Below are 23,924 nucleotides of genomic sequence, written 5' to 3'. Positions count from 1 at the left end.
GATGCGTCTCTGTATTGATTACAGAGAACTCAATAAGGTCACTGTTAAGAATAAGTACCCGTTACCACGGATCGATGATCTTTTTGATCAGTTGCAAGGGGCAGGAGTCTTTTCCAAGATTGATCTGCAGTCCGGATATCATCAGTTACGTATCAAGAAGGAGGATATTAGTAAATCAGCTTTTAGAACCAGATACGGACACTTCGAATTTACCGTGATGCCTTTTGGGTTGACCAACGCACCTGCAGCATTTATGGGGTTGATGAATCGGGTTTTTAACGCGTACCTCGATAAGTGTGTGGTGGTGTTCATTGATGATATTTTGGTATATTCCAAGAGCCAAGAAGAACATCAAGAGCATTTAAGGATAGTCTTGCAGATTCTGCGAGAGAATCAGTTGTATGCTAAGTTTTCGAAGTGTGAATTTTGGTTAGAGCAAGTGGCTTTTCTGGGTCACATTGTTTCTAAAGAAGGAATTTCCGTTGATCCAGCAAAAGTAGCAGCTGTTCGAGATTGGTCTACACCTCGGAATGTTACAGATATCCGGAGTTTCTTGGGATTAGCAGGATACTATCGTCGTTTTGTGAAGGACTTTTCTCGCATCGCTCGTCCACTGACAGCCTTGATGAAGAAGGAAAAGAAGTACGAATGGACTGAGGAGTGTGAGAAGGCATTTCAGTTATTGAAGGAGAAGTTAACTACCGCCCCTGTGTTGACCTTACCTGATCCATCCTTGGAATACTCTGTCTACAGTGACGCTTCCAAACATGGATTAGGTTGTGTTTTAATGCAAGATAGAAAGGTGGTGGCGTATGCTTCACGTCAACTAAGGACTCATGAGGTGAATTATCCAACACATGACTTGGAGTTAGCTGCTGTGGTTTTCGCATTGAAAATCTGGCGACATTACCTTTATGGTGTCAAGTGCAAGGTCTTTACAGATCATAAAAGTTTGCAATTTTTGTTCACTCAATCCGAGTTGAATTTGCGCCAACGACGTTGGTTAGAACTTATCAGTGATTATGATTTAGAGATTTCATATCACGAAGGTCGTGCGAATGTAGTCGCTGATGCTTTGAGTAGGAAATCGAGGCATTCCGTCTCAGCGTTAATAACCTCTGAGGAGTTGTGTAAGGAGTTTGGGAGAATGAACTTGGAGATAATCCAAGAAGGGGAATTGGAAGCCAGGTTGAGTGCCTTGTCTATTCAACCTACCTTTTTCGAAGAGATTATGGCTAAGCAGCTGGAAGACCCAAAGTTCATAAAACTTCGGGAGCAGATCAGTGAAGGGAAAGCTGAAGGTTTTACAATTCATGAGGACGGTAGTCTTCGTTTTAAAGGACGGTGGTGTGTGCCGGATGGGTGTGACTCCTTGAAGAAAAAATTATTGAACGAAGCTCATTATTCTAGATACTCGGTTCATCCTGGTGGGGATAAGATGTATCAAGATTTAAAATGCATGTTTTGGTGGTCTGGTATGAAAAAAAATATTGCTGATTTTGTTTCCAAGTGCTTAACGTGTCAAAAGGTTAAGAGTGAACATCGAAGACCAGCTGGGTTACTGCAACCTCTGGAAGTCCCGGTCTGGAAGTGGGATGACATATCTATGGATTTCGTGTTAGGGTTGCCACGAACTAAGGCTGGTAATGATAATCTTTGGGTGATTGTGGATAGGCTTACTAAGTCTGCAAGGTTTATTCCGATGAACTGTAAGTGGGATATGGAACAACTTGCTCGTGCCTATATTAGATACGTTGTTCGATATCACGGAATACCTCGTACTATTGTCTCCGATCGTGATACTCGATACTTGTCACATTTTTGGAAGTCATTACAACAGGCTTTGGGAACCACTCTTCTTCATAGTACGTCTTTTCACCCTATGACGGATGGTCAGACTGAACGTGTCAATCAGATACTAGAAGACATGTTGAGAGCAATAGCCATGGAATGGCAAGGTTCATGGGATGAACATTTGGATTTAGTGGAATTCTCTTATAATAACAGTTATCAGGCAACAATTCAAATGGCTCCGTTTGAAGCACTTTATGGTCGTAAGTGCCGTAGTCCTGTATGTTGGGATGATTTTACTGAATCTGTCACCTTAGGACCTGATATGCTTGTGCAAATGACTGAGAAAGTAAAGTTAATTCGCGATAAAATGAAGGCAGCCCAGGATAGACAAAAATCGTACGCCGATCTCCGACGTCGGCCTGATGAGTACGAAGTAGGCGACAAAGTCCTACTCCGTGTGTCTCCGATGAGAGGTGTGGTTCGTTTTGGTGCTCGTGGGAAGTTAAGTCCGCGTTTCATTGGCCCCTATGATATTGTCGAGCGGATTGGGAAGTTAGCTTACCGGTTAGCGTTACCTAATGCGCTGGATAAAGTTCATGACGTTTTTCATATCTCCCAGTTAAAACGTTATGTTGCGGCTTCTTCGCATGTCTTAGACCCGGAAACGTTAGAACTTGATGAAAGCCTCACCTATGAAGAGCAACCTGTTCAGATTTTAGATAGAAAGGTTCGCAGTACTCGGCGAAAAGATGTTGCAATGGTTAAGGTTCTATGGTCAAATCATCGGTCACAAGAGGCAACTTGGGAAACAGAAGCTTGAATGCGAGAGAAGTATCCGTATCTTTTTCCTCAGGTTAGTGAGTTACGGGGACGTAACTTTTTAAGGGGGGTAGGAAGCGGTAAAATTTTGGATGCGTTGAGGTTTATTTTGATCTATTTCTTTTGTTGTGTGCTTGTTTTGTCGTTTTTATGTGTTTGATTGTTGTGTGTTTTTGTTTGTACGTTGAGGTTTTGGGGTCAAAACCTTTTTAAGGGGGGTAGTCTGTAACACCCCAATATTTTTCCAAAATATTAAATGATTTGCTAATAATAATAATATTATTATTATTATTATTATTATTCTTTTTAGAAAAAAAATATATATTTCTTTTTATTATTTATTTTGTTAGTAGGTTAAATCATGAGACTTCAACTTTTTAAGGCAATTAAAACCATTTTAAGTCCAAACCTTTTTCCTAATCTATCTTTAATTTCAAAAAAAAAAAAATAAAAGTGGGAATGTGAATGGGTTTGGCAGGCCACATGAGGGATTTGGGGGAAGATTGTAACTTCCATTTTGGCAATTAAATGGTTAAGGAAATTATCACAATTAAATCCCATAATTCCTTAATTAATTCCTTACCTTACATCCTTTCATTTCAAAATCATTTGCAAGTAAAGAAAACACTCCCAAATGCTCTAATCCTCACGGCTAATCACCCTTTGGTTCATCAATTTTGGTGTTTTGTCCTTGTGCAATTGTGAGTAATTCTTAACCTAGTTTTATTTTTAAGTTTTAATTTAAATTTCTATGATTTTTATGTGTGTTATTTTATAGTTTATGATTTGTTCATGATTTAAAATTCATGTGTGGAAGTATGATGTTTTTCTACCTAAATTAATGTATGGTTTTTAGGGTTTTGGATATGTTTACATGTATGTGAAGAATTGTTTGATGAATGATTGAAAAAAATATATATATATACATAAAAAAAATGGTTGCTCATATAAAAAAACGTATGTGGTGATGGAAATTTATTTTTTTTATTTTTTATTGATTAATAGAAGAAATTTATAATGTTGGTAGAGAAATATACATGTATATACGTGATATGTTTGTGTGTGTACATTTGTGTAAAAAGAATTATTTTTGAGGAAAAAAATATATAATTAATTAAAATTTATTTTGTATGAGATCATGAAAATTATGTAAATTTTATTGTTTAGATTTAATAGGAAATAAAGCATTGAAATTTATATTTTTGTGATAAAAAAAATGAAATCCCGTAGGTTTTGAAAATGGTGAAAAAATGTGTTTTTGGAACATTTTTGGCTTTGAAATTAAGTTAAAAATACTTATACTATGTTATAAATTATGAAAATTGGTACCCGGGGGTTTTGACGCCTTCCGGACGCAACGGTGAAGTCGGATTTTTAGTTTGACAGTTTTAAGTTGAGTTTCTGGACAGATTGTATAGGCTGTCCTGTGTTGTGTATTTACCATGTTATAGTATGTGATGGATGTTCATGTTGTGTGTAGTATTCTAGGTATGGATGTGATTGTATATGTGTGTTATAGATGATTTGGGGAAAATGTGTATGTGTGCTTATTTCCCGAATACGATTGAACCTTGTAGGAAGTCGATTCGTGACCGGGAATTGATTAAGACGCTTGTGAGTTGGTTATCTTGCTTAAGGTATGTACACGCAGCGTGGTTCGCACTAGTCCGATGTATCATATAATAATGATATACAAAAGTAAAGCAGGGATAAATAGTACGAATAATGTTATCTTTCGAATCAGTAATTTTTATACATTGTTTTGATAAGCAGAGGTAGTATGACCTCACTAACTTTAAAGTGGACGTAGTATGACGTCAATTGGTGGAAAAGAATTACTCGCGGTTTATGAGGGCATTATGAGCCACCGCGGGGGTATGCATACTTAACCATAGACACCGAAGTAAGGCGAGTGTCTATGGTAGAGACTTGCTTAGGGGTTAGCTCCCCCTAATGTATTGTCTCACTTATGGAGTTTGGAGTGTACCGGCATAATGACTGGATAGTACAGCAGTATGGCTGACTAACCTCTACATGAAAATAATTATTTTCAATAAGCATGATCGAAGCATAAGGTTCTGTGAATTGTCAGCTAATAAATTTAAACTTTTTCTTATATTATTATTTATTTGGTATGCGACGTTTGCTGACGTGTACTTTTGGTTTTAACGACCCTGCGATGATGTTGTTTCCTATCTGGGCAATGACTAGCAGTAAGTTAAGTTGCAGGTCTGGGGAGTGAGGTTTAACCCTCGAAGAAATAAATCTTTAGAATATAGAAGTTTTATAAGAAATAAATCATTAGAATTTCTAGTTAAGTTAGAAGAACATTTGGTTTTTATGAGGCGATTTTCGTTCTCAAGTTGTAATAAGTAGATTTAACTTTTCGTTATTATCCGCTGCTAAGAATTTCTTATTATCTAGTAGTTCTTAATAACGCTGATAGAACTCGATCCGCACGTTTTCCTTAACTTCAAAACCGTTTTAAACTGTTTCTAACATCCCGGTTGACTCGGATTATAGTTGCCTCGTTTTTAAAAGGTCATCTTCTCTTTTCGAACGACCCGAGTTATTCCGAGATGTTACAAAGCATTTCCTCTTCGTATCGCTTCCCATAATTGATTATTGAACTCCATTTGCCGGGCTTCTAAATCTGCAAACCTTTGTTGTATAATGGCATCATAATCAGGTTGTAGAGGCTGAGAAGACGGAATATCCGTTGGCTCAGGAGGATAAATAATTTGAGAGGCGGACCCAACCCCAAATACCTCTTTGCTTTTTTTGTTTTTTTTGTTTGAATCGCTTTCTACGTTTTTTATAGCATCTAACCAAATTTGACTTGGGTCGCGAGTTGGATGCTCCTCCATCAAAGAACGATATTCATCCTTCAATAAAACAAAGAAATCAATTACCAATAAACAAAGTATTAATTGATACTAAAAATAAATAAATAAACAAGTTTAATAGATTATTACGTTAACTTTTTGTGACTTGCTATTCGTCCATTGGGAACAATCCCTTGTTTCATTGTCAAAGACCCCATGTGTTCGTGTAAATATTTCATAGGTTGTGGGTCTTTGACCTTTTGATTGTTCCTGAAATAATAAAAAAAAAGACTTAAAATTAAACAAAAGATAATAAAAAAGTTCAATATAATACTACTTAATTGACTAAATACTCACCAAATCCCGCATTGTTCTGGCGTGCGGGATTGAGCCACATATATGGGTGGCTTCAGCTTTGTCTCTTCCTCCACGTCTATTGGAGGAATTCCTAGCCGAAACGGCTTTATTATCTGGGCGTTCCCAATCAGCCTTCCATCGCGCCCAGGTCTCATTATCGATGGAAGGAGGTTTGAATTCAGGCTTGCTTTTCAACGTCCCGCGCCATTTGAAAAGCATATCCGCATAGCTTTGCGGCTTTTTCCTCCCATGACCTTCGAACGAAATGTTCGAGGCGAGGGTCCCATTTGTATTGTTTCTAAAAACATAAATGTTTTATCAAATAAAATACTTAAAATAATATATATATATATATATATATATATATATATATATATATATATATATATATATATATATATATATATATATAAAAGTCTAAAAATAAACAACAAAATAATAATTTTACCTTAAATTCATTAAAATAAAAATCTTTGGTGGGTTTGGTCACACCATTCCAACTACTACCTTCGACATCTTGCCTATAACTAAAGGTAGCCCTTATTTTGGATGCAATGGTGTTCCCGAATATCGGATTAAATCTTACAATAATTAACAAAATTAGTTTACAATGAAATTTTAATATTGAAAAGATATTAATGATAATAAGATGATAAAAATATTTACTTGTTTATGGTTGGTACCCATGGAAGATTCGAACGAGGATCGTCTCCATCGTCCTCTTCCATATTATGTATGGAATCATTTGGAGTATTTTCACTACTCCTATTAACTGGGTTATTGTTGTCTTCGTCACTATTATTGTCGTTGCTAGTCGACAAATTATTCAAGAAATAATTGCTAGCCCAATCACTAGGGTCGCTGCTCATTTTGCCTATAATATTTATTTCAAACCCTAATATTATTTTCAACTAAAATCAATCTTATCTATACCAGAAAATGTCCCAATTTTATCTACATAATGAATTTTTTCATCCCAAACTAAACATTACTACGTATACTATTAAAGTAATTCGAAAATTACATTTAAAAATTAAAAAAAAATGTTTTAATTAACATTAGACATGCTCAAAAATTCGAAAATATAAAAAAAAAAAAAAAAAATTTCGAAACTAGATAATAACATCATATTAAAAATAAATTACTTTATAATTCCAAAGTTACATTTTAAATAAAAGAAATCTAGAAAAATATAACATAAAACATGCTCAAAGTATACCATAATTCATAATTCGAAAATATAAATTACTCCGAAATTCGAAAAATGCATAAAAATAACATTAAACATGCTCAAGTTATACCATAATTCGAAAATGTTAAAAACATACAAAAAATGACAAAACAAAATAATAACATTAGACATGCTCAAAATATACCATAATCCGAAATTTAAAAAAAAACATACATAATTCAACATAAACATCATGAAATAACAAGAAAAAAACATGTTGAAGATGACAATGTACTCCATAGCTCGAAATCAAACATAAAAAAAAACATTCAAACATAATTTATCATCATAATCATCAAGAACATTGAAATAATTCAAAAAAATAAACAATAAACACTAACCTTTTAATAAGAAGATGAGTTTTTTAGAGTTGAAGATGAGTAATAACCACAAAATGATGAGGAAAAGATTAAAAGAGAAAAGAAAATTAATAGAGAATTAGATGAATAGAGGAAAAGAAAATTCAGAGGTAAAGTATAAAGAAAATGAAGTATGAAAATGAGGATACAGTCGTAGGAAATGAGGAATTAGGGCATCATATTACGGATTTTTCTTCTGAAGTGGGCGACCATGAAGGCGGTTGCTGGTTCGTCGCCAATTGCAATGACAAGACTTAACAATTTCACTTTTCAATTTGGCGACGAGAATAATGGTCGCTGGTTCGTCGCCCGCAACTCAGTATTAATTATCTTTGCGTGCTGCAGTGAGCAAAATATATATCGTATTTTTTAACGTGAGCGGGCGACGAGGTTATTGGTCGCTGGTTCGTCGCTGCCTGCTTTGACAAGACTAGTCTGTTTGACTTTTCAGGCTGGCGACCAGTACTTCGGCCGCTGGTTCGTCACTAACGCCTCGATAATGAAAACCTTTGCGTGCTGCAGTAAAGATAAAACAACTCATGTAAAGATAAAAAACAAGCTAGATAATAGAATAAGAAAATCACTAACCTCTTCTAATTTTTTAGTTACCGAAATATACAATACACAACAATTTTGCGCGTTATTTATAGAAAATATGGCGACAATACGGCGATGACAAACCCATCGCCATCTTCTCAAATTTGAAAAAGCGGTGGCGACCAAATGGCTTCCAACCAACCATCGCCTATAATTATTAAAATAAAAACAATTACGGTCTATCTGGCGAGGGACTGGCGACCAAGCACTTAATGTCGCCAATGAAGTTAAAAAAAAAGAAATAAAAAAATCATTTTGGCGACCACAGAGGCCGTCGCCAAATATTAAAATAAAAATGTAACAGATACTGTCTTCATAGGCGACCAATTGGCGACCACTTTGCCCGTCTCCGTACGTCAAAATAAAAATAAAAATTAAATGCTTGTGGCGACGGAGTGGCGACCATATTTCCCGTTGCCAGTTTGCATTTCCATTAGGCGATGTCTCCGTACGTCGCCTTTCCGTCGCCATGGCGACCATCCCACCGCCTCGCCATTTTTCTATCGCTATTTCGATAGTTATTTGTAGTGGTTGTACGCCAATTTATGCGACTCACAATTTCAAATGTCATCAGTTTCAACTTTTTTCCCCAAAATATAAACCCCAACTCTATCATCTCTCATCCAAATCATATTTTTTTCCCCCAAATCCAAAGATGGTAGAGTTAGGGTTTATATTTTGGGGGAAAAGGTTGAAATTGATGGCATTTAAAATGGTGAGTCGCATAAATAGGCGTACAACAACCTTAAAGATTCAAAATTAACGTTTGCTAACATTTTATGTCCAAAAAGGTCACGGTAAAACAATTTGGTAAATCTTAAGGTTACAGCATGAATTTTTTAAATTTTTGATTACCACGTGGAAAACCTAAAACCTCAGGATTACCACATGAAATTTCCCTAAAATCAATTTATCAAATCAAGCATTTTAATTAATTGACAACTACCTACCACAAATTTCATAGACTTCATTGTTTAGTTCATAAAATTAGTGATATCCTTCATACTTATTTTGATATAAATGATAAAATGCATTCAATGAAAATATATACCAGCAAGATGTCCCCAAAAAAGTAGTTCTCATTCTTTGTCTGTCACTTGAATTAAGTAAAATGTCTACCTTCTCGTATAAACTGTAGTTCTCTATTTTAATAGGAAAGTTTTTTATTTCTTTCTCCATTGTTTTTCTAAACACACAATAATGTTTCAAATTTTTTTACAATATAATTAAAATAGATTATAATCTTATTATAACTTTTCTTTAACTTAATATTTTTATGTTATAATAATTTTATATGTATGTTTTAATATATATATATATATATATATATATATATATATATATATATATATATATATATATATATATATATATATATGTTTTAGTTTTCATTTAACCATTAAAAAATAACTACAATAAGATTCTAAGAATATTAAAAAAAGTTTATGACTTTTTTTTTTAGATATCTTAGAAATTTTTTATATACTAGCTAGTTTAGTAAGCCTAAGCTAAGAGAGCAAGACTAATGGCTAAATACTAAATATTTTTATTGGTTAACTAAAGAAAAGATTGCTCACAAAAAATGCAAAGAGTTTTAAATAAATACTTAAAAAGAGTTGCTATAGCTTTTTTTTATTTTTTTAAAGTGAGTTATACATATGACCCCTGAGGGGTATTTAAAGGCCTTAAGAGGGTTTTATATATTTCAAATCTCTTTAATGAAGGGTTAAGATTATGCAACATGTCCTTATTTAGAAATTTCTAATAAAATATATATCTAATGTATTTTCTAATAAATATCTAAGTTTTTAGATATTTGGATTTGTGTCTTTATAAGAACTATCTAGATTAGTTAGACTATATAGTATTGTAATAGTCTGCTTCGTGCGCACTCTAAATTCTAGATTACTTAGACTATATGGTATATAAGTATTTTTAGTCAGAGGGAATTCTCGGTGGGGTTCGAGGTTAATTATAACAGCTTCACACGTGCTATCGGAAGTAATACTCTTGAGTTTAAAATAAGGAAAGCCTCATGAATAATGCAAATTTTTGCTTATTTTCCTACTGTAACGGCCCGATTTAAGTGACCCGTTAATCCATATGAAAATACAAATTTCGGTTCATTCCTTGGGCTCTAGAGAAAAGTCTTCTCTAGGATCGTCAACGTTCCATCGATAAAGAAATATAACTAAACAGAAAACAGTACTAACGTGAAAGAAAATATGTCAGCGGAAGCTCTAACGTACAACTCGAGAGCCTAAAGGCCTCTAGACAGACTAATTGAAATAAGCGGAAGCGAAAAGAAAACTACACTATCTCCTGTTACATAAGTACAGAGTTTCTTTCTACTCATAATCCAATACAAAAAGATAATAGCATAGTCTTGATGATTACGGGTTCTAAGTCGAGACCTCACTCCAGACCCCACCTGCAATCAACCTACTAGTCGTCGTATGACAACACACAGTAGGTTCCAAAGAAACAAACCAATACACATTAGAGACTTCATACAAATATCAATCAGGTTGAACACAAGCAATATGTTTATCCTAGCATGTATAGGCTCTAATACATTCATTATTAGTTAATCCCAACTTGTAACGTTACCCGTCCTGTTCGAGTCGTTCAAGTATAAATCATGCATTATTAGATAATTCCAACTTGTAACGTTGCCCGTCCTGTTCAGGTCGTTCAAATATAAATCCAAATCTTTTTGGAGGAATACACTTGGGAGAGCTGATCCCAAGGCAACCACCAACCTAAGACGTTGCCCGTCCTGTTCGGGTCCTCAAAGGCTAAAGTATGCATACCCCCATGGTGACCGTAATGATCCAAAACTGCTATGGAAACAATAATTGTATAATCCAAACCAATACGTTAACCCCTTTGGGTAACATAATACAACCAAACGTCAACCCCTTTGGGTGACAAACACATAAATTCTCAATTTTCAATTAATTTCTTTCAAATTATTTGAAGTGTCTAATCCTTATGTGATTTACAATGCCTCAATAAGAAATGAAACAACACTACTTGCACAACCACATAAATAATATGGTCTAAGCGTGTACCTTTATGCGCTGCAACCAAACGATATTTAACCACGATAGAAATTTCGCCCTCTTATGAATCGAGGTCCTAAATATCACACACACAAAAAACAATCACGTATTAGAACGTGTTTACACATTTAATTCACTCTATACTACTAAGACATCACTAGGATTTGATAATTTTAAATGTTTTCATCAAATTCCTAATAGTTCCAAATTGTAAACTTTAACCAGAAACTTAAATGATCGATTTGGAAAGTTTAGAAAATTCAAATGAAAAATCCAACTTCGCCGCTGCGTTCGGAACACGTCAATTACTTTGGGTACCAAATTTCATAATTTCTAACATCCAATTACCATTTTTAATTATTTTAAGCGTTTAACGAGTTTTTAACGCATCGGTACATAAAACAACGGAACACGACTAATGTTTCCGGATCGGCACCTTTACCGAGACAGAACAACTGCTGCCCGAATACATATATATATATATATATATATATATATATATATATATATATATATATATATATATATATATATATATATGTATATATATATATATATATATATATATATATATATATATATATATATATATATATATATATATATTAATTTCATTATTATTATTATTTTATATATACATTATCAACCCTTTTTAAATCTCATGACCAAAATAACTCTAGCAAGGTCACATTTACAAAATCCTTCAAGAGACTTACAATTTCATAAATTATGATAACTAAATTAAATACTTAATTTTCTTAACAAATTAAATTTTGTAGAGAATTACAAAACCAATTCACCCTTTTAAATCAAGACACATATATATAAATATAATACAATCCTTCAAACAAATCAAATTTTGCTAAAGGATTTTTAAACTCTTGGATGACTACATTACTTGATCCATATCATTTAAATTTCATCTAACAAATTGAAATTTTGTTAGAGAAAATAGATCATAAGAAATTTATATTTAAATTTCAATATAACTTTAAATACTTAATTCTTATAACAAATATAAATTTTGTTAAAGAATATTGATCATGAAGTTCCTTTTCTTAATCTTTTTAACAAATTATAGTTTATTAAAGGATTATTAGAGAAAATTTTCATATATAAAAGAAAAATATTCAATCCTCCTATAAGTCATAGGATATCATCATACATAAAATATATTGTATATAAAATCTATAATTAACAATTCAACTAAACTTACCCTTTGATCAAAAGATTGGATGGAACAACAAGAATTTTTTTTTTCTTTTGAAGTGCCGAAAAAGAGGAAGCAAAGAAGAATTTTTCTAAATTTTTTGTGAGCTCTTGAAACAATTGAAATGGCTATGAAAATCCAAGGAGCTTATGAATTAAGAGGCAATTTAAAACAAAGATCATAATTGTGCCATAATACACAATTATGAGAGGAGTTACAAGACTCCTCCCATGCCCACACAACCGGCCACCCTTTAATTTCCTTTAATTAATTTTTTTTTGTTAATTAATTAAGTAATTATTATATTATTGTTAAAACAGCAAAGAAACGTCACGCGATAACATCGTACGCGATAAAACTCGTTACCGTTAAAATTAAACTTACTTTATTTGTTATAATTAACTATGTAAAATAATATAATTTAATATTACTTATTTATTTTATTTTGTTATACTTTATTTTATTATATTTTATTTATTTTTAAACCCGATAAATTACGGGGTGTTACACCTACAATAATGCTAACTTTGATTAACCATGAATAATACCAACTTAGGGGGTATTTCTCTATAATATCACTAACATGTTAAAACTCAAACTATAAGAGATTATATACAAAAAAAATTTGGTATATTAGTTAATAAAATAAAGTTGGTATTATTCTAGGAAAAAATCCCGTAAGTTGGTGTTATTCATGGTTAATCAAAAGTTGGTGTTGGGGATTAGAAATCCCATATACTCGAAATGCCCAAGATATCCTTGGTCAACAGGTCATATAAGTTAATATTGACCTTTAAAGTCAATGTTATAGTGGTCAAAATCGCATGCTTATCCCGATCAGGCATCACACAACAGTTTTCTCACCCTCATCTTAAATAAAGACACTTCCTGGGATAACCGCCCATTATCTCAGATAACCGCTGCCACTATGTCACTTCCATGGTTACACTCTCCTCAAGGCAGCACTACAGAAATAACCACCTAGCAGTTACCATTCTTATATTGATACTCTTATAAATAGATCATTCTTCTACAAAAATGAGGTTACACAATTCTACTCTCATACTCATACTTACACTTATTACTTACCCTTCCCGGTCTGACTTAAGCATTGGAGGGCTTTCAGGGACATCAGCCTCCGGTGTAGTCTTTCTTTGTGGTTGTAGGTACACCACTCACGTCGATCAGATCATCTCACTTCCCTTAATTCAAAGGTACTTCCCTCTTAAAGTCCCCTTTACAAATTCGACAGTTTTTTAGCAGAAATAGTTTGGCATCGTCTGTGGGGACGATAAGTACCAGATTTCCAAATTACTCAACCCTCAACCTTTCAATGGCACCTCGAAAAACCAACACCAAGGAATCATCTGTTGCTCGAAGCACATATATTTTCACTTCTCATCGTGAAAATCAGGCTGTAACAAGGCAGGATCTTGAGATCCTTGCAAATAATCTTTCACAAACTTTTGCTGAGCAGTTACGCAATGTCACGGCCCAACAAAATCTGTCCCAACAAAAAATAACAACACCGAATTGAATGCCACTTTGACAACCATGGCACAACAAATCCAGGATCTTCGAACTATGTTCGCTCAACACAAAAAGGCTACACCCAAATTTGAGCGCCACACTATGGGGGAGAGTCATCAATCTCACTCCAAAGCTGAAACTTTCAAAAAAAAACACTTTCTAGAAGAGAGACATCTCATGTCAACATCTCCAAAAAATCAAGGAGCAGAGACATGAGATCTCATCTCAACAAAATTCGGTAGGAAAAGAACAATAGTGTCTAAAGTTTTCTGGACATGAGAGAAGCTAGAGGTCCCAAAATTAATATATCACACATAGTTTGAGCGGCAAGTTTACTAAAAATACTTTTACATCATTTTACATAAATTTTTGTCAAATAGTTAGCAAATAAAATATTTTGTACTAAATAGTGATAAAAAGTTATTTTTATTATGAAATCTCATGTATTCAAGAAAAACATTTCAATATTTAATAACTTATAAAAATTTCTCAAAAATATCTTTTTAAATTGTTATCTTATTATTATCACAAAAATAGTTATAATAATTTAAAATAGTAAACCAAACTCTTTTTTTTTATTATTATATGATAATGGTTGAATGGCCTATAAGTGTTTTGGGCCATTTGCACATAAAAAGAACGACTTAATTTAATTTATCATACTAAATCCTATATTTAAATAATTAACATAACCACTTACAAAAATAAAAACTTTACGCAATAACATAGAAATTTACTATAACTTTAAGAATAAGCTTAAATCTGAAAATAAAGTATAATAACAATATTCTTAATATAATCATACTTAGTAAAAGACGTTCATAAAATAACTTACTACCTTATAAACTAGTTTGAAGGCTAACATAAATCTTAATAAAAATTCTAACATAAAAAAATAATAACATTCCTAATGTAACACTTAATTCATAAACATACTAGCACTAGTTTATAACATAAAACATACTTAATATCACTAGAATATAATTTTGTACCCAATTTCCTAAACTTTCTCAAAGATTATTAAATTAACATATTAGAAATACTTTTAGCATACACATACTTATAATCTTGATCATAATTTCATTAAACTAACATCCTACTAAAACATATCAACATATTTCATACTTTGCATATTATAAAGTAAATATAATGTAAAATTCCACAAAAAGAGTAGGGTAAGATGTTATACCATACTAACACCAAGGATTAGTACTAAGTACTAATTAGGAAAATAATAAGAAATAAGACCCTCCAAAATAGATAACAATGCTTCAAAGATAATTAATCCAAACTTCCAAAATAATGATTATCTTCTAAGCTCCCAAAATAATTAAATCCAAACTTTAAAAATAATAATACATTAAATACCCAAAGTGATAACCCAATAATGCTCCATAATGATGATGATTTAGCTAAATAAAGAGTGTTCTAAGCTCCATCTTCTTGAATTTCTTCAACTAATAATAAAGGTATTAAGGTAGTAAGATTTAAATGAAGTGAAAATATAAGAAAGAATGTTAGAAAGATTTGATGATGGTGGTGTAAGTGATCTCATGGCTAAGGGGGTATTTATAATGGGTTTGGGCAACTTTGTAGTTCATTAGACTGTATGGAAAAGTATTTTAGGAGTATAGAAGAAGGTTAACTTGTGTAAGTGATTTAGAGTGTGTAAGTGAATTTGTAAGAGTTAGAGTGTGTAAGTGAATGTGTAAGAGTTTGGCCTGTAGAAGAAGGTTAGCTTGTGTAAGGAAATGGTGATAACTTGTGTAAGTGATGAACATCATGGGTTACTATAGAAAGGATTTTGGTCCATCAAATTTTTGTTTCTAGTATGTACAAGTAAATATACTTTAAAATAATGGGTAAATTTGATAATGAAAATATGTAGTTTACTTAGAAAATTAAACTATACTTAAAGTTATTAATAAAAATACGACTAATTTTTATATATAAAATAATTAAATCAAAATTATAAGGTTAAAATAATAAGTAGTAATGTTAGTTTAAGGAAGAAAGCTAAAACGTAAAGTTCTACAAAACCGTGTATATAATAATTAAATTATACTTTTCGTACTATAAAATGATAAAATAATATTTTAGTGCTTATAAAAAGATTTTAAACAAAATAATATTTTTTTTAAGTTTAATATTTGAAATTACAAAATTGGAAAAGGTTTAGGAATTAAAGATGGTTTGAAATGGATAACCAAAGGATTAGAGATTTGAATTGAAAATTCGGAATAATCAATCGGAAGATTATGATTAAGAATTTTGAGTCTGTTACATTAGGCATCTGCAACCTGCAGCTTTGGAACCTAACTGCTGTAGGCAAAATCGCTTGGCACATAAACTCAAAACAAGATTTTCTCTGGGTTAAATGGGTACATGAAGTATATATGAAAGGAGGTTGATGGGAGCTTTTCAACGCCCCTATCACGGCAAGCTGGGTGATTTAAAAATTTTGCCGGGTAAAGGAAAAGCTGAACAACTAGATGAAATCCCCTAAATATTCCATTGAAGTCGTCTACAAAGAACTACTGGGGACCGCGGATAAAGTGCGTTGGGCAGACATAGTATGGAAGAAAGTTGTCATTCCTAGAAGCCGCTTCGTGGTTTGGCTCGCCTGCCATGAAAGACTCAAAACAAAACAAAGGCTCAAGAGAATGGGGGTGGTGGAGGATGATCGATGCCCAATATGTGACTCCCAAACCGAAATGACAGAGCACCTCTTCTTCAACTGCGACTTCAGCTGTAAATGTGTGGAAGCACTTAAGCACTAGCTGGGTGTTACCCGAAGCATCAAGAACATGAATAACCTACATCGCAAACGCTGCATGCCTAAAACACAATGAAGACTTATAGTAGCTATCTTCTACAACCTAATCTATGCTATCTGGAACGTGAGAAATGAAGTTGTTTGGCAGAGGAAGGTTGCCACAATTCAGAGGGTAGTTGATACTATCAAAACAGACTCCAAATTTAAATTCAGCTCCTTAACTCTCAATGAGTCCACTTTCCTTTGGCTGAGGAACTTGTAATCTATGGCTAACGCTGTCTATACTTGTAGCTTTTCTTGTTAGTGGCCTAGCAGCTAGGGCTGCACACGGTCCGGTCTGGTCTGGTTTGACAGAAAAATCAGACCAGACCAGAAATTCCGGTCTTGAAATTTTTCAGACCAGACCAGACCAGTCAAGACACCAGACCGGACCAGACCAGACCGTTCTAGAACGGTCTGGTCTGGTCTGATCTACGGTTTTTTTATTTTTTTGTATTTTTTTAATTGAGAATCTAAGATAAACGATAAACAAAATACATCACCAAATCCGTGAATGATAGAATTATATGCTGCCATGCTTGGTTTATAACCTTTTTTTCTCATTATATACACTATCCTTGATGCCCCAAGATGCCTACCAGCTCTGCACAAAGAATCTACCATTTGAGCATAAGAAAATTCCGTAGGAATACTACTACCTTGAGGCATATCCTCAGAAATTTCGAAAATTTCATCAAAAAATCCTTCCTTACTCAAAGAATTAATAAGATTGGCAAAGGCAACACAGTTGATTGAGGGATTATCAAAATTTATCATCTGCTCCCAAAGTTTACTCATCAAGTCCTTCTTGAGCTGTGTATCACCATTGACCAAAACCCCACCAAGCAAAACACTATAAGTCAACGAATTAGGGGTTACACCCTTCTCAGACATCTCATCAAAAACCTTAAATGCTGCGCCCATTTCACCATACGTGCAGTACTCGTTAATCAAAGTAGTGTAGGAAATAACAGTAGGACAATGACCCCTATCAAGCCTATCAAACAAAATTCTATGAGCTACATGAGGCTCTGGGAGTTTGCAAAATTGATCAATTAAACGATTATAATTCATCAAAGAGGGAACAAACTCAGGGTTTACATTGATCAATTGTTGAATTAAATGAAATGTAACATTTAAAATTTTAAATAAAATGGAAATTACGGGTTCCGGTCTACGGTTTACGGTTTTCACCAGACCGGAATTTATTACGGTTTTCCGTTCCGGTCTGGTCTGAAAATTTTAAAACCGAGACCGGACCGGAAACCTTTTTTTAATAAAAAAAATCGGACTAGACCATTTAGACCGTAGACCAGACCAAATATTTAAATTACGGTTTGGTCCGATTTGGTTTACGGTTTAGACCAAACTCTGTTCAGCCCTACTAGCAGCCTCTGCTTATTTTGGTTTTCTTTTGCTTAGCTGATTAGGCCAAATTATCTTGTATCACTGTTTGTGGTTTTTTGGAGATAACCCGGTCTCTCCTTTGCACATGAAGAGCGAGGAGAGGAAACTCTTCCTAGAAGGTGGGCCTCTCTTTCACACTGATGCATCTGACAAGGAGAGCTCTGGTTATCTGGGTTTCTTTACCCTACTGTAATTATTTGTTTAGTGTTAATAGAAAATCGTTTAACAAAAAAAAATACCTTTAAGGTCAAAATTAATTTCTTTTATAAGTTAAAACTGATCTTTAATTGATCACTGTATATATAACTGATCATTTTAAGGTATGAATTGATCTTTTTAATGTCAAAATTGAAGACTTTCTAATAATTAATCCATTTAAAGTTCTTGAGAGTAAAAACTGATCACTTTAATGTCAAAATTGATCTCATTTAGACTAAAATGAAAACTTTATTAATTTCTTTTAAAACTTATGATATGATTGATTGATCACTTTAAGATCTGAATTAAAGTTGTTAAAATCGGGATTCTACTTAAAATCGTTCAGATCTTTAGAATCGAATCGGTAGAATCGATCGTAGAATCGTAAGACTCTACAATAAACTTAAATTTGCTATCTAGTCATAAATATTCACCTCAAAAGTTTAAGTTTATTAATTAAAGTTTCATCCACTTCATTTTTAAGAATGAATTAGAAAAATGTTTGATAATTAGTTTAAATCTTCATACCGATGAAGAAATTGATTTTTTAATAATTATGATGATGGATCGTTAACTTGTAAGAAAAATTGGTACATAAGAAAAATTTTTAAAAATTGAGAATAAATTTGTAGAATCAAATTGTTAAATCGCAGGATCGTAGAATCGTGTTATGATTCTACCTCTACAAATTTTATTCTAATTACAATCGTAAGATTTTACCAACTTAGGATTCTACCAATGATTCGAATCGTTCGTTTACTTTTGGATCATAAAATCGTAGAATCGTGATTTTAATAACCATGATTTGAATTTGATGACTTTAACATCGAAATTAAAAACTTTAAAATAATTGATCCATTTAAGGTTATAAACTTGTAAGTAGTTATGATCATTTTAATGTCAAAATTGATTACTTTTAGGTTAAAATTGAATTTTTTTATTTTAATTGATCTATTTAAGATTTATTTTAGGTGGAAATTGATCCCTCAAAATTGATATATTTAACGTTAAAATTGATTTTTTATATTTTGAGTCATTTTAGTTTTTTAACTTTCTTTCTTTTGAATCGGTCCATATAAACAGTCTCAATATGAGATGTCACTGGTGAATTTCAACGTATAAAAGACATAAAAAAAACAATACGTCTTGTATGAGACTGTCTTACGGTGAGACGACCTTAATATAAAACACCCATAAACCTAAATTTTTTATTATTAATTTATTTAATTCAAGTATAAGACATGTTTCACGATGAAAGATACCGTCTCATACAAGGAAATACAATTACTACCGTCTACCGTTATGGCGTCATCTTGACCCACAGAAACACGTTTTTCCAATTTAGTACTACATTTTATTCCCAAACCAAACCCATAAAATCCCCACCCATATTTCCTCCAAACCCCCCATTAACACCCAACCATCTTCACACAAGTTTCAAAAACCTCCATTACTGTACTACTACCAATCACAATCCACACCCAAAATGGGTAAAGATAACCCACCATCCCATCCCGAAACCCACCACAATCTCCCCAAAAGAATAATCTTAGTTCGCCATGGCGAAAGCCAAGGAAACATAGACACAAAAGCATACTCAACAACCCCAGATCACAAAATCCCTCTCACCCAACAAGGCATTTCTCAAGCTCGTCATGCTGGTTCCTCCATTCGTCGATTACTTGACACTTCTTTTCTCTCTGCTTCGCGGGTCTATTTCTATGTATCCCCTTATGAACGGACCCGATCAACTCTTCGAGAGATTGGGCGATCTTTTCCTAAGAACAGAATTATTGGGATTAGAGAAGAGTGTAGGATTAGAGAGCAAGATTTTGGGAATTTTCAAGTGCATGAGAGAATGTTGGCAATCAAAGAAACAAGGGAGAAGTTTGGAAGGTTCTATTATCGATTTCCTGAAGGAGAATCTGCTGCTGATGTTTATGATCGCATTTCAAGTAAGTTTCCTGCAGTTTTGTTTTCCAAAATTATTTTAAATTTTTTTTAATTTAAATAATTTTTGGGTTTGATTTATGGGTGTTCGAGTATTTTGGCACTAGAGCACTTAATTTGAAGTATATATTATTTTTAATTTATTTATAGCTAAAACATATGCACAATTAATTATTTTATAATTATTAATTATGTACAATTAGATGTATTATGGGTTAACTAAATGAATCATTTAGTTAATCCGTACATAAGTTGAACATGAGTCACTATAATTTATTGATTTATAGTTTAAATTGTTTTTGAAGTTGATAATTATTGAGCTATGAAAGTGAATGGTTAATGAATTTGTTTTTATTGTTGGCATTTATGTTTTTTTTTATTGAATTTTTGAAGTTAGATTTTTGTGTTTATATGTGAAGAAAAATGTGATTTTTTTACATTTCAAAAAATTGTACTATTTTTTATGATTATTGAGTTTTGAAAGTGAATAGTTAATGAATGTGTTTTTTGTTTTTGGCATTTATGCTTTTAAAAGTTGTCATTTTTTGATTGAAAATTTTGAAGTTGGATTAGTTGGATTTTTGTGTTTATGTGTAAAGAAAAATGTGATATTTCCATTAGAAAAATTCACATTAATAATCTCATCTTTTACTTATTTGTCGTAAATTATTCACTTTAGATTATTTTCAAATAATACAAAATTTTTCCTTACTTCACTATGAATAATCTTAATATTTGTTTTAATTTGCTAACAACATATGCTATTATTAGTAATATGATATTGTGGCCAAATATATAACAAAAAATAATCTAAAAATAAGATTATTATCAATGTCAATTTTTCAATTTCTATATTTCAAAAAGATTGTATCACGATCGGTCTTAGGTTTTTAGAGACCCCGGGTGAATGATTATTTATGAGCCCCTAAACTATTATATATATATATATATATATATATATATATATATATATATATATAAGTTCGAACTTTGATACTAGTTAAAAACTAAAATTTTTTGAAGTCCTTGGCATGGATATGACTTACACTTGCTCAGAGCCGGCTATGTTCACATGATGTGTTGAGTTAAATGTTAGAGGATTTTGATTAAATTGCAGGGATTCTAATGTGAATAAAGTATCTGAACTGTTTTGAGGTTCATTTATCTATTTATTTTATGTTACATTTTTTTGACCTTAACTACTTACCCTATCTCAATTAAAGGTGTTGTTTGAAAATATAATAGTTTAATTGTATTTTAATGAGAATTAGACTTTGGGCTGCTTTTGCTTTCATGTAAGCATGTGAAGGTTGACAATTCTCCTCTAAAAAGTCAATGGATTTTTTTTGTTGAATAAGAAGTCAATTCAAATTTTAGTATCTTGTGGGTTGAAAAATTCTTTCGCCCACATCAAGAATAATTATCTTCATACCAATGTCAAGGTGCGGCTTCTGACCATTATTACCTACAACAATATTTGGTTTGGAACGGAGAATGGAATAAAAACAAGAAACGCAATTTAGATTTACACGGAAATAATTAGGTACGAGATACATTATGTATAAAAAATATATTTAAAAAAAAAATTAAATTAAGAAGATTTTTTGCTTTAAGAAATTGTTTTTAAGTTGAGTTTTTTAGTGTTCTAGGTTTCATTTTGTTCTTTTTTTTAAAAAAAATTTGTAAAGGTCAAAATACCTTAAAAAAAGTCTTTTACACCGGAACGTCACCTTAGGTGATTTGGATCGCGTTTCTTGATGATTGGGGACAAATGTTCTTGGAACGCTCCACGTTTTACGTAACTATGCTTCTCACGATCTTTAGTTTTTTTTTTTTTTTACCTTTTTCAGATTTTTTTTAATGCATTTGAGTACTTTAGCTGAATTGGGATTCACTTTATAATATTGTGATTTGATCAAAATTTCCAAAAAAGCCCCAAATCGACCCATTTTCTTTTTTCAATGCAATCTGTGAAGAGATTAGCAAATCATATCACACTGATTTGATACAATTGACTGAATCCGCATAGTATCATATATAATGGAAATTAGATGTGCTATCGTTTATATTTTATACTTCATATAGAATCCCAGTATCTTACTAGGCAGATAAGACGTAAAACCACAACAACAACAACACTAGCAATGCCAAACACTTAATCTTAAAAGGATTTCACCACACAATTGATGTTTGTTGCATGGAAGGGAAAAGATAGAGCACTCAAGATTTGGCTTAACTTAGTATTTATATCATATGGATTCAATTTTTATCTTGTTATCTGTTGTTGCCATTAAGATAGAGCTCGAGATCTCTTCCATTGTAAAGGAAAGGGTTCCGCTAGGCTAGTAATTTGGTGTACACCTATCAGCATAACAAAATTCAAGAAAACTCAGAACTTCACGGTAGCTTAATTTTAGTCAAAAGGAGCTCAAAATCTAAACTCGGGCAGATTTATCTTTTTTTACAAAGGGAGCTGGATGGTTGTAGTCTATGACATAGTCATAGTCATACTCAACAACCCAGTATCTCGATTTCCACACATATTAAGGTCCGAGGAGGAGGATAGCGAACATATCATACCCGAGTATTGTGCTTAACTTCCCTGCAGTCCTGCCCTCATCTGGCTGCCTTGTTTAAAACATTTGGAAACGGATGTGCTAAATATATGTATTATGCTTTCACTTGCCCGAGTAATTTGAAACTTTTAAGTTTCGAAACTATTAGATTATCAAATATATCTTCCACTCTACTTAAACTTCTGCAAATCTGTGTGTGTAATTTGATGGTGTTAGGAGCACGCAATCATTTCTTGCATTGAGCCTTTCCTTTCTCGTTGTGAGAAGTTTGTGTCTTTCGCTCAGTATTTCTCGAAATATAGGGATGTGCAACTGGGGTTAGTAAGTATATTATGTAAAAGTTGGATATTACTTGGCTGGATGACCATTTCGTTTGGCAGTTCGGTTGCATCGGTGTTTTATTTTATTACTATCAAATAACTGATGGTTTAACCAAAATTGCAGGTTTCATGGAATCTTTATGGAGGGACATAGACATGAACCGCCTTCATCATGACCCTAACCACGAGCTAAACCTAGTAATCATAACACATGGACTATTATCGCGTGTCTTTTTGATGAAGTGGTTTAAGTGGACAGTCGAACAGTTCGAACGCCTTAACAATCTAGGCAACTGTGAGTATCGGGTAATGGAATTAGGCAAGGGGGGAGACTACAGCCTAGCTATTAACCATTCGGAAGAAGAGTTACTGGAATGGGGTCTCTCTCCGGAAATGGTAGCTGACCAGAAGTGGAGAGTCCATGCTAAAAGGGGTGAATGGAACGAAAAATGTAGTTGGTACCTTGATGGTTTCTTTGACGAGCTAGAAGAGTCTGATCTTTGTGCAGAAGAGCAATCTGATGTCGCTGAGAAAGATGGTCACTTAAGCAAACTCGAAAAGAATCACGATATTTGCATAGAAGATGAACATAAACCTATTGAACCTTGATGGTTGCATATTCTTCTCTTACTAGCTGCTTACCTGTGTATACTAATTAAATAGGGTTAGATTTTGGTCATTGTGATCTGTATTCTTTGTTTAGAACTTGCTACATTATTACTGTATCTACTTGTGTTCTTTTGGGTAATGTATTTTTAGTTGTTGGATCGAGTCTTGACTCTTTTGTATGGTTCTTGAGCTACATTTGGCCAATTGTTGGAAACGACATTGTGATATCTTGAGCTAGGTTAGAATCAAATCTAATATATAT

At 32.8% G+C, this 23,924-nt stretch overlaps 1 protein-coding gene across 1 annotated transcript; it reads left to right on the top strand.

Annotated features, from left to right (window-relative positions):
* Positions 1-19,566: 19,566 nt before the first annotated feature.
* Positions 19,567-23,912, top strand: LOC130818937 (phosphoglycerate mutase-like protein AT74H). Its single transcript, XM_057685216.1, has 2 exons — positions 19,567-20,162; positions 23,178-23,912. The coding sequence occupies exons 1-2, from the start codon at positions 19,694-19,696 to the stop codon at positions 23,660-23,662; spliced, it is 954 nt and encodes a 317-aa protein (XP_057541199.1). The 5' UTR covers positions 19,567-19,693; the 3' UTR covers positions 23,663-23,912.
* The last annotated feature ends 12 nt before the right edge of the window (positions 23,913-23,924 follow it).

Source organism: Amaranthus tricolor, chromosome 7 (genome assembly GCF_026212465.1).
Source record: "Amaranthus tricolor cultivar Red isolate AtriRed21 chromosome 7, ASM2621246v1, whole genome shotgun sequence".
Taxonomy (NCBI): Eukaryota; Viridiplantae; Streptophyta; class Magnoliopsida; order Caryophyllales; family Amaranthaceae; genus Amaranthus; species Amaranthus tricolor.
Note: the sequence above shows the minus strand (reverse complement) of the source record. Positions and strands in the feature narration are given on the sequence as shown.